Here is a 12935-nt window from a genome sequence, read left to right as displayed (position 1 = left end):
ACTTAAAAATTTAGTAGAAAATAAAGAAATAATTGATAAAATATTAAGAAAATTAATAATTATAATGATATAGTTCAAATTTTAATGATATTGATCTTATTTTATTAGTAAAATATAAACTTATTTTTTAAAAAATTTATATTGAAGATGATACTTAACAAGGATCAGATACAAAATACCTCGTCAAAATTATCGTAAATTTCGACTTAGTAAGAAGCGAATTAAGAAAGTTTTACTGTAATTAAAACAAAATTAGTTTTAATAGAAATCAATAAAATGTAATGGATTTGCATACTTTAACAAAGCTTGTTCACTACATTTTAAATATGCGCATTTTAATATCGTCATTAAAATTCCCAAAATAATGTAGTGATGAACGTTATTATATATTTCATATTAACAGTTTGTTGTTTTATATATATTTTTTTAAGTGGAAGAAATAGAATACAGAAAGAAAAAATTTTTAAGTATATGATAAAAAGTCTTATTTATCTATATTTAAAATCAATAAAATATAAGCGCTGTTGTTAATATAGAGATCAGTATTGATTTTTAAGAGTGCAACGTTGAAGAATAGTTTAAGATTACAGGAATATTTTCAAGCGTTAAGATCGATAATCCAATAAAGATTATCCTTTTGTTAGTGGCAAAACATTATTCCATTGCGACGCGTTATATTGGATCCCTTTAATATTATCGAAGGTGTCTATTGTCCACATTTATCTGAATTCATTAGCGGAGGGTTTACCTCAATTACCTATCACCGAAAACTTTGTGATTTATTCAACCTGTAGTACATTTACTTAAAATTTAAAATGATAATTTATAGTTTTAAATTTACTTATTTATTTTTCATCAAGAGCTTAATTTGATATAATTCCATTTTATGGTTTATTTTATAATCACCTTATTTAATTCCTATGTTTTATTATAGGATTTAATCCAGCTATTCCTGGTTATCCTCGTTACAGTATGGTTGTAGATGAAGAAAGAGGAGTTTATAATCTTAGAATAAGGAACACCAATATGGATGATGAAGCTGAATATCAATGCCAGGTAAATTCTTTTAAAATTATGGATTATTTATTCATTTTTTAAAATCGATTTTTCATTTTAATACCAATTTTTATATACAATTTTAAGCTAGAACAGGGTTAATTAATTATATAACCTGATACGCTGAGTATCAATTATAAACTTGCGAATTTCATTTTCTTAATTAACACTTTTATGGATAAATTCCAATATTTTAATAAAATTTAGAGGAAAAAACAGTTTTTTGCTTTCATAAAATTTTAAAAACAAATATTTAAACATCTGCTATCATCTAAAATCCATATGCCAAGGATCTTATGAACTTAAAAGTCTTTATATATAGATTTGAGATTCTAATACTTAGAATTTAGGATTCTTTTAGAACGAATTTCACTTTAAATAAGAAAATAAGAAAAAAAACTTTTAAAAATAATAAGGTTTTTGAATATTTTTAAAGAACAATTTAACCTATATCAATCAAAATATGCACGCGATCAGCCAAGTTTGATCGAAAGTAAAGTATATATTGAAGGTCCACCCAATATGAATAAAGTCAGTTTATATAGTGTTACTCAATGAATTCTCGAAATTTATTCATTAAAGTAATTCAATGGATTATTTATGAAATTTGATTAATTTTTCTTTATCGTACTAGAGTTTCATCTAATTATCTAAACAATAAAAGAAAACTCCACAGTCTACACTTTATTACTATCCCATTAAATATGGATAAGTATTTTTACCTCTCTTGCCTTCATTATGTGGAAGTTCTTCAAAAATATCCTCTTCAATTTAGATTTCAGAGGTGATTGTCATCGACTTTCTTTCTTCCAGAAAATTGGCAATTTTTTTTTTCTTCTGTTTCAATTGCAATTTTGTCTTCCACGGTCTAAGTAAATAGCTAAGACAATACGAATAACTAGAATGTTATTTATTCTTTTATATATAACCTTTTACTTTTAATAATTAATTTCATTTGGTTGAATATTATTATTATTACATTTCCCTAGGAAATTTTCTGATTAACTTAAATAATAATATATAAATTTATTTAAATTACATTAATTTAATTTAAGGCTAAGGAGTAGAAATGAAAACACTTGATTAGGATTATTTTTAAAGTTTTTAAAGAGATATTCAATATTGAAATATCGATATAATTTTGTTGAAATATTATAATCACCGTTTGAATAAGAATGAGGGAATTGTGTAACCAATAATTTTCATAAATATGTGCTTAACAGATGTAAAGTTGTCTGCACGCTACAGCCTTACGTACTTTTATAAAATCATGATAAGTTTACCTTACTTAAAAACTAAAAAAAAACAAGTTAAAAAGCTTGCAGATATCACGATAGAACTATTTAAAACATGCAAAATATTAACATAATATAATGAAAAATACGCAAATATGTCATAAATTGCTAAGTAAGATGATAAAATTGATTTAAAATATTAATTTCTTGTTATTGTAATTGAACAATACAATAAATTACCCAATAAAAATTCTTAAGTAACATTTTCTTTTTTTAAGAATTTAATTTGTTCAGATTCATTAGAATTTAACTAACATTTGTAATTTAAATAGTCGCGAGTCTCTTTAAAGATATTTAAATTTAATTTTTATTCGAGCGTAAATATCGTTTAGTGTTTACAATTAAATTAAGCTTACAAATTGAGAATAGACGAATGGTATTTACAAGACATAAAAAGGAATATACTTTAACTGAGATTTCTCAGTTGTCACGTAAAACCTTCACTTTAACGCTGTAATTATTTGTCAATGTAGTTTAGCTGTCTCTGGTTATTTTTCTCGTTTCTTCGAGGAATAAGTGAGGCCGTAAATATAGAAGTCCCTATTGCAAAAATACTCTTAGTAGCTTATTTTATATGCAAATTCAATTCATAAATTTGTTTCAGGCGACTATTACCAGAGTAAAGCGAACAAATGCATTTGAAATCTACGCTCTTCATAATAGAGTCAGTCAGTCTTCAGTTCTTCAGCGATAACATCAGCGATTATGCTGTGGCACTTGTTCAAAGCCTCATGATTTATTCAAAGGCAAGAATACTGAAAGTTTCCTATTGCAAACGGACCAACTATTTCTTCTGTTTTAATGCAGATTTTTCGATTTTATTTCATTTTAAGTTTTAATTTTACTAGAGTATTGGGAATATCTCAGAGAGAACTTTAAGTATTCTTAACGTACTTTACCTAAACTTAACAAAGATAAAATTATGTAAATTCTTTAAAAACCTTTAAAAATTACTGTAATTAAATGAAACTTTTTAAAGTTTTAAGTTAAATTTTTTTTTTATATTATAATAGAAAAATAATATATTATCGACTGATTTATTGTTCGATAATAAATTATTTGACATGATACCACAGGGTATATCATTCGCTTTATCTCATTAAAAAAAGTTTCAGTAGTTAGGCTGATGTAGCTTATTTGATTCGATAAAAGGGAATTAATTTTTATTGGTAATGACTTCAGGATATAATATTCTTGGAGATGATACGAAAATATTTTTTTTTAAATATAATTTTAAAAATAGTTTGTGTTTTATTAGAGACGAATAAAAATGATACGGAAAGTTGAGAATAGTTTAAGATTACAGGAATATTTTCAAGCGTTAAGATCGATAATCCAATAAAGATTATCCTTTTGTTAGTGGCAAAACATTATTCCATTGCGANTCCCTAAAAAAACTACTTAAAACTATATAATTTATTATGTAATTTAAATTAAACTGTTTTAAATTTAAATTACTATTAATAAAGTTATGTCTGCATTTTATTTATACGCAGATAATTATACGTAACTATCAAAACTAAGCTTTTATACATTATAAGACTAGTTACGTAACAATTATCGAATAAAATCTTAATTGTACTCTTACTATCTTATCTCGTGTTCTATTATCTAATCAGACACGCTTATCTCTGTTCCACATAATCGTTGCTGATTTTTTTAACCTAACATTTGTAGCATTTAAAGATTTCTTATGCGGGTCTACAGCTACAACTGTACATAACTGTACAATTAGGCATGCAAATACAGTATTTGAAATATTTCATATATTAAAAATTGCATGAGTTATGTAACTTTGCATCTTTATTATCCAAAATACGGATTAATCTCGTCTTTTACTGTAAATTCTTCATAAAAGTATTTAAATTAATAAATTGATTACGTTTCCATATAAATATATAAAATGGGCTAAAAGTCAGTTAACTGAGATATATATATATATATATTAAGAACAATTAAAATAATAATAATTTAATTGCGATAGCCTGGCCGAACTCACATTGGGTCTGATAAAAGATCCTTTTAGTGTTCTCAGGGCAAAACAGTTAAAGAAAAAAATTAAATATATCCCGGTTAAGTCCTTTCTAATATCTTAAATGTAATTTATATATACATATTTTTTTTTTATTTTGCTACCAATTTAATATAGATTTATATCAATATTTTAATTACATTAATATTCAGTTTAGGATAAATTATTTATAAATTAAACTGTCAACTTTTTTTCACATTTCAAGCTAGCAGTAATCTGTTATCGTTTTCGAGACATTTCAAGTTTAACATTTCGAATAGTTTGAAAGAAGAAAGTTTACGATAATGGCCCGAGATCTGGAAAATAGTCGTAGATATTAGATAAAAAAAAAGAAGAAAAAAAAAAATAAAATAAAAATAAGGAGAGAGAAACTTTTTCTACAATCTTTTTGAATTTTCAGAACACGTATAAGGAAAATACAAATATCAAAAAGTTCTAGCGAAGAATGAAGACAATAAAATGTTGTTGTGATTTATGCCACCCATCTCCAGCGTGAGTTTTAACACATTTTTAAAGCTATGAATTGTATAACAGTTACAAAGTTTTAGAGGGAAGGAAGTAGAGAGTTTATTTTGTCTGAAGATAAGCATGTCGAATAGGTTACGTATGACTAGCAAACGAATCTAAATTTTAACGTTTTGACACACATTTTTTTATTTCAATAAAATAGTAAAAAATGATAATTTAAGAGTTACATAAAAATATAATAAATTATTATACTTAAAAATGTATTTATTTTTAGATAGATATTTGAGTGCTTTAAATGGATTTCTAATTAGTTAGGCTGAATATGTAATGTATCTATATATCTGTATTTATTATAAAGTTTTTATTTAAGTAATTTTTATCGGTTTTTTTTTACGTAATGAAAAATTATTTTGTTTTATTTTCGTTGCTGGTCACGTTAGTTAAAAATTATCTTCTAAGTAATCTCAAACTATGATTAATAATTTTAATTGAGATTGCTGAGCAGAACCGATTTGAAAATTTATTAAAATTGTTCTGATACAAACTAGTAGTAATGGAATTAAATAAAAAGACATAAAAAGAATTATTATATGTTTTCGTATACATATATGTATAGTTTTTCTTTAAATATTCCTGTATTTTTCCCTATATTTTCTTACATTCTTGTACAGTATTATTTCCTGTAAATATAGAAAGACATACAAGTGTACGTACAAACACATACATATATCAAGACATAAATATATAAAAATGTAATTCATATTTCTATACGAATTCCTCTATTTTCATACTTCTTTACACGGGTACTCTTCATATTTTTGTATACCTTTCATAATTAAACATACGAGCATTCCTATTAAAACTTTTATAGTTCCCATGATTATTTCTTTCACCGGAATTATAGTAATTATATATCACACATATAATAGTATTCCTACGTCTTCAATTTTAATTTTAATATAACTCGTTTGAGTTTATTCCTAAATAACCGTAATTCGTTAACTTTTTCAAACTAAATTAACTATATTTTATAAATGAAAACTATTTCAATATGACTGATAAAAATGAGTCAGTAGTTATATATTTGACGAACGTTTAAACAATTTTCCAACGATTCGATTTCATTCAACTTTGAATAATGGTAAGCGATTATATGATGATTTTTAGTCTATTAAAAATGTCAAGGAACATTAACGTTCGCCATCTTGTCTGATTTCAAGATCGATTTTATTCGATTCTCAGTCTGATAGAACGAATTTAAATTTTCTATGCTGCCTAAAAACTATTCTAAATAATATAAATAATTCAAATAGTAAAAAATATATGTTATTTTTTTCGGTTTTGTCCATTTCTTTAGCATGAAAATGTTGAAAATTCACTATTATTATAAAGAAAATACAAATTATAATTTAATAAAAATATAATGAAATTATTTTTAAAATAAATTACTTCTTTAAAATCGGAACATTTCTAGATTTTCTATAAGAATTTTATTAAGTTAAGTAAAGAGTAAACAACTTTATTTTAACGTAAATTGCTTTAAAAGCATCTATTAAATTGATGCAATTTAAATCAAAGTACGTTATTTATTTAAAATATATAAAATTTTAAAGTTAATTTTTATATTTACTTTACATTGATTCTAATATTAATTTATTCCTACGTAATAAAAAATGAATTTATTTACACATAAAATAATTTTAATTCATGAAATTTTCTTATTCAAATAATGACTTTTATCAAACATTTTCCCTAAAAAAACTACTTAAAACTATATAATTTATTATGTAATTTAAATTAAACTGTTTTAAATTTAAATTACTATTAATAAAGTTATGTCTGCATTTTATTTATACGCAGATAATTATACGTAACTATCAAAACTAAGCTTTTATACATTATAAGACTAGTTACGTAACAATTATCGAATAAAATCTTAATTGTACTCTTACTATCTTATCTCGTGTTCTATTATCTAATCAGACACGCTTATCTCTGTTCCACATAATCGTTGCTGATTTTTTTAACCTAACATTTGTAGCATTTAAAGATTTCTTATGCGGGTCTACAGCTACAACTGTACATAACTGTACAATTAGGCATGCAAATACAGTATTTGAAATATTTCATATATTAAAAATTGCATGAGTTATGTAACTTTGCATCTTTATTATCCAAAATACGGATTAATCTCGTCTTTTACTGTAAATTCTTCATAAAAGTATTTAAATTAATAAATTGATTACGTTTCCATATAAATATATAGAATGGGCTAAAAGTCAGTTAACTGAGATATATATATATATATATTAAGAACAATTAAAATAATAATAATTTAATTGCGATAGCCTGGCCGAACTCACATTGGGTCTGATAAAAGATCCTTTTAGTGTTCTCAGGGCAAAACAGTTAAAGAAAAAAATTAAATATATCCCGGTTAAGTCCTTTCTAATATCTTAAATGTAATTTATATATACATATTTTTTTTTTATTTTGCTACCAATTTAATATAGATTTATATCAATATTTTAATTACATTAATATTCAGTTTAGGATAAATTATTTATAAATTAAACTGTCAACTTTTTTTCACATTTCAAGCTAGCAGTAATCTGTTATCGTTTTCGAGACATTTCAAGTTTAACATTTCGAATAGTTTGAAAGAAGAAAGTTTACGATAATGGCCCGAGATCTGGAAAATAGTCGTAGATTAAAGTATAGAATAAGCAAAGAAATTTTTAGAATATTTTTTGTTTTTTGGATTCTTTCAATTGAAAGTTATGGATTAATTACGTTTTAGTAACAATCTTTTAATTTCTTTATATTTAAAAGATTAATTTTTTAATCGTTTAATAAGTAATAATCAATATTGTTTATTTATTACTTCTTAACATACAACAAAAGTATTTATTCTTAATATATAAGTTTTTAAAGATAAATATTAATTTTTTAAGTTAAAACACCTGAAAAATTTATGAAAGAACTTAAATTTTTAAAATTTCTTTTCGAAAAATTACAACTTTCAAACGCCCACCAGATAAAACCAATGAAACAAAAACTTTTTTTTCCAAAAATACAATTAAATGATTTTTTTTAAAAAAGATTCTTTTCAAAAAATCAAAGAAAAAAAACCCAAAAAACTAATCTTAAAAATTGAACTTTTTGGATGTTTCTTCCCAAGAATCTATCGTTTCCAATAACTACAATTAAAAAGTGTGTACAAGAATTAAAATCCAAAATACGATAGTATCTACCATTGTTTACTCGTAAGTGTAATATTGTGTATTATGATATCTATACACTAGGTTAGATGGTTAGACAAGATATAATTCATGCTAACTGGATGCCACAGGATGCATGTAAATCTCTATGATGAAACTGGGGCAAATTCATAACATTATAATAGCCTTCGTTAATTCCCTTAGCAGCATGTATCCTATAGGTTCTAGTAATTACCAGTATATTCAGAGAATTCAACATTACATTACATTTGATGCGATGATAATTAAAATAATTATATTGCTCAATGTACACATAAAATATATTGATTTAAACATAATAAAAATTAAATCTCTAATATATTTTACATTACATTAAATGCTTTGAAGGATATGAAATGAGATTTATAGGATAGTAATTTGTATTTAATGTTTTTTTTTGTTTAAAATAATGATCTTTTTTCCAGAAAAATTTAAGAAATAAATTTAAAATTATTGTATAAATATGAAGATTATTTTCATTATTTTTCAAAGAAATTCTCACATTTTATGAATAAATTTATAAATTTCTTGTGTGTAGGCTTTTCACTCTTGGGGAATTTGGGGTCGATACCGTGATTTCGGATTTCCCATGAAATCTGGGATCTGCTCTTTGATCCCTGTTTCTCTCGTCTCTCGACGATCCATTTCCAGTAAGGCAGCTAGTGATGAGAATTCTACTAGCGTAATATAAAATTTCTTTATCTTACTAAAGTTTAAAAACTATCTTAAAAATCAATACCATTTATCAATAGTAAACACATAAAATTATATTATTTTAACATATTTCTGTTTATTAATCAACAGAATATTACTATTTATAATTTAATACATTTAGAATGAAATGTATGGAATATCAGTTCAAAAAATTACTGACTTTACAAAGTAAAATACAAAACTGTCTAAATTGTTAGCCTGTTTGCGTATACAGCAATTAATGTAGATATTATTAAAATATATTTAACTGTCAGTAAAATTTTTATTATGTTTTAATCATATTTGTATTGCTTAAAGTGACAAGATAAGTTTTTAATGTTTCAATTAATTAAATTTAGAAAATTCCATCCTTAAAGCTCACGAATACGAAATAAACCACGTAAACAAATTTCTTTCAGACTAATTTCTTTCAGATTAAAGTATTTTATAATAACATTTAAATAGAATTATTTATTTTTAAGGTTTTTTAAATGAATAACTCACGAATCGATCTCCCATTTTTACTAAAAAAAAATTAAATAAACGTCGATCTAAGGAATCAACAGCAGGATACCAAATGCGATAACTTTATTATCGATTGAGATATAAGAAAATGTAAATAAAACAAAGAAATACGTGAATATTTGTACAGAAAACACAACTAATACTTAAACTTACAAGATGTACTAAATCTAAATGCTTATATGAAATTTAATTAGATTTAACATAATTAATATTACGATTAAAATAATGATTTAAATTCTGTATAATTAGAAATGGATATGTAATTTATATGTTATTTTGTCTTTGTATCATAACTTAACCTTAGTACTTGACCCAATGGAGACTGCCAGACTCACTCTTCTGTCGCTACTCCTATTATATCAACTATGAAAGTACTCAGCACAATTTTATCATTGAAGAAGGATGAACTTTAGTCTAATTCACATTTATAAAAAAAAAAATAATAGAAAAATATGTTTGCTCTATAAAATGACCTCAATAAAAATAATATTTGATAATTTGAAATATGAAACTTTTTAACGTTAAATCAAATATTTAATACTAAAAAAAATGAGCGTAAGAAACGAAAATTGAAAGAGAATTATTTTAAATTAAATAATGTAAAGTAAATTTTAAATTAATTGATATAATTAAAATTAATTTAATGAAATAGAACAAATGCAAATATATTACAGCAACTATTCGTGATTTAATGTAACGAATTTATATCTTTTAAAATGAAATAAGTTACACGCATCTTCAAAGTTTAATTCGTGATAAGTTTGTTTTATTTTCTAGAAAATTATATTAATAAATTATGTTCTTCTTTATTCTAAGTTGATTAATTTCGTACATTTTTAAAATTCTTTTAATTTTTGTGAACAAAATTCATTAATTTCGGTGTTATTGAAGTTTAATTATAAATTAATATCAATAATTAAGAGATACAACCTATGTGTGTATATATAATTTAAGCTGTTTTAAAGTTGGACAAATTAGAAATAGTTTTTTTTAGAATTTTGTAAAAATTAAAATTATTTTTAAATATATATAATTTAAAATACTGATTAAAATTAAATGAAATATTTAAAGGATTTTAAATAAATAAAAAAATAAGTGAATAAATTTGCAAGTTTAATAACGTAGAAACTGTATACAGGATGTAACAAAATCTACGACTTCCTTTGAAAGACAGATAGATCTAAGAGAGATTAATAACTTTCTTCATGAAATTTTTTAATCAGGTTATTTAAAAAAATAATTTTATTCACAGACAATGTACATTAGACGGTGATAAGTTAACCAAGTATAGCGTTATTCACATTAGTGGTATTCAAACTTATCGTTAGTTTATCTTCAACCAATGAACAGAACGAATGTATGTTGCCTGTGAAAGATCTTAGGTTTTTTTTTAGAATTCTGTAACCAAAAAGTTTCATTTGAGGAAGTTATTAACGTCTTTCAGGTCAATCTCTCAGGCAAAGTATGTAAAATTCTATTATTGTGACATATGGGCTCAGGCAACTAGTTAGACTTAGATCTTATGCACGCAGGAACCCCAAAATTTAGTCTTTTATATAAAGAAAAACATGATGTAGAGGCTAATAAAATTATTTTATTGATTTCACTTATATATTTTATAACTTTAAGAAGGATGAGGACCTACCTCATTTCTTACAAGTTGCATGTTTTACCAATAACCTCTATATTAATGTCATTTTAAAAGGTTTCACTATTGTGTAATTATTATATAATTTAAATGATTTATTAAATTGAAAAATTACTGAAATTTATTTTTAAAATACACAAATTCGAATTAAAGTACATAAACCACATACTGTATCTTATAAGCTAGTCTATTTTTAATGAAAAGTATAGTAATTAAGGAAACATTTTCTTGTTTTGTTTCCTCAGTTACTGTTATTAGTTAGTTAGATAATGGTTCTTTAGTATAGAAATTAAACGAAACATGCTTTTATTATAATTAATAGAAAAAAAATTACAGAAAAAGAAGGAAACAATTTATTTTAAAATATTATTGTAAATTTAAATAAATGAGTTTTAAATTGGACTTTCTTAAATTAAGTTAGAAGTAAATTAGGCTAATATCTATTTACTGTTATTTTAATTGGTTTTTAATAAAAAAAAAATTGTTTAAAGATTTTGAACAATTGTAGCTTTCTTTTGGATTATTCTTCTGTTTACATTTATTCTTAACAAATTTCTTTTTTACTTTAATTGTGTGAGACATTCATTCTTTTTCTTTTATTCTGCTTGCATAGTTTCTTTGTATAAAGAGGTTCTTTGCCACAGAACTTATAACAAAATTAGACTCACAATTTACTACAAAAAAGACAGTGTTAAGCAAACATTGGCTATATAAGACTTCTTTTAGTCGTATTCCAATCAATGTAAATCATATTCTACATACCTTTACATAAGATAAATATTTTTCTTTAAGTAAGATTCTTTTCTTCGATAGTTTTATTTATTTTACCACAAAGAATTTACTTTATTTTCATTTTCTCTTTCGTATATTTGTTTATTTTTAAATTAATTATTCTAAAAAGTATTTTCGTAGTCGCGCTTATAAAAGGACAATAATCTATTTTAAAATGTATGAAATGATTAAATCAATAATGTGCTCAATTATAAAATTTTTACGAAATAATTATTAAAAATTTGATAACATAAATGTATTTCTTTATTATAAATATATTTAGGGATTCGCAGGAGTTACAAAACTCTTGGCAGATTTTGATTCCGAATCTATTTCTTCAGAGTGAATTTAAAAGAATGTTAACTTTATTGATTAGAACTTGAAATATATATAAATAAACAATAGTTTTATTAAGTGTTGCGATAGATGAATACAGAAAATAATGTAAATTTAAATCAGAAATTAGAATGTACCCATTACCTCAGCACCACTCACTTATAGGTCTTCACTAGTGGGTTTCTAGATTGAATTGATGGAATAAATCATCGCAACACGTGGATGATCTGCCAAGTGGGGTGCTTCCCGGAGAAAACTTTTTACAGAAACTGATTCCTCCTTATTCAGGTGTTACATACGTGAAGAAAATCCGAAAAACTTTACGTAAGGAAGTAACTCACTATGAGGTTCCCGAATCACAGACTATCAATATACGAGTATATTTTTCTTCTTTTCTCTTATGGCATGTGTTATATTTCGTATAGTGAGATGTATTTTTCAAGAAAGCACAGCTCAGAGATTTATAATTTTGCAAATTAAATTTATAAACATGAATTTTATGTGAAATATAGTTTTAAATGAGGTTACGTTATTTTCAAAACGTATGAAATAAATTTAATTTAATTGCATTGTCTGAAAAGAATTGAAACTTTGGATAAAGTGTATTAGCTTATATTTTTTCACAAAAAGAAAATCTTGTTGAAAATTTAGAATTTCAAAAAGTTGTTGTTTAATCTATTTTAAATTAATAACACGTCAACACAAGAGATGATGAGAAATCAACATTATTCTGAGACCTTTGGCATTTTGTTATTGGCATTTTTTATAAAGAATCCTTTGTAAAAAAAATGCCAATAGCAGAATTTTAGTTCTTAAATTTTAGTTAAAATATTTGATTTTCTTCAAATATT

The 12935-nt window shown here is 23.9% G+C and overlaps 1 protein-coding gene across 1 annotated transcript in view; it reads left to right on the top strand.

Annotated features, from left to right (window-relative positions):
- Nucleotides 1-921: 921 nt before the first annotated feature.
- Nucleotides 922-12935, top strand: part of LOC111619060 (nephrin-like) — a gene marked incomplete at its 5' end in the record, with an annotated part of 37503 nt that continues 25489 nt past the window's right edge. Inside the window, one exon of the mRNA XM_023360710.1 lies at nucleotides 922-1056. Coding sequence (XP_023216478.1) covers nucleotides 922-1056 — 135 coding nt within the window. The remainder of the gene's footprint in view (nucleotides 1057-12935) is intronic.

The sequence above is a fragment of the Centruroides sculpturatus genome, unplaced genomic scaffold, assembly GCF_000671375.1.
Source record: "Centruroides sculpturatus isolate CEXI.00-Female unplaced genomic scaffold, Cexi_2.0 scaffold38, whole genome shotgun sequence".
Lineage (NCBI taxonomy): Eukaryota > Metazoa > Arthropoda > Arachnida > Scorpiones > Buthidae > Centruroides > Centruroides sculpturatus.
The sequence above is the reverse complement of the archived record's forward strand: the minus strand, read 5'-3'. Positions and strand labels throughout refer to the sequence as shown.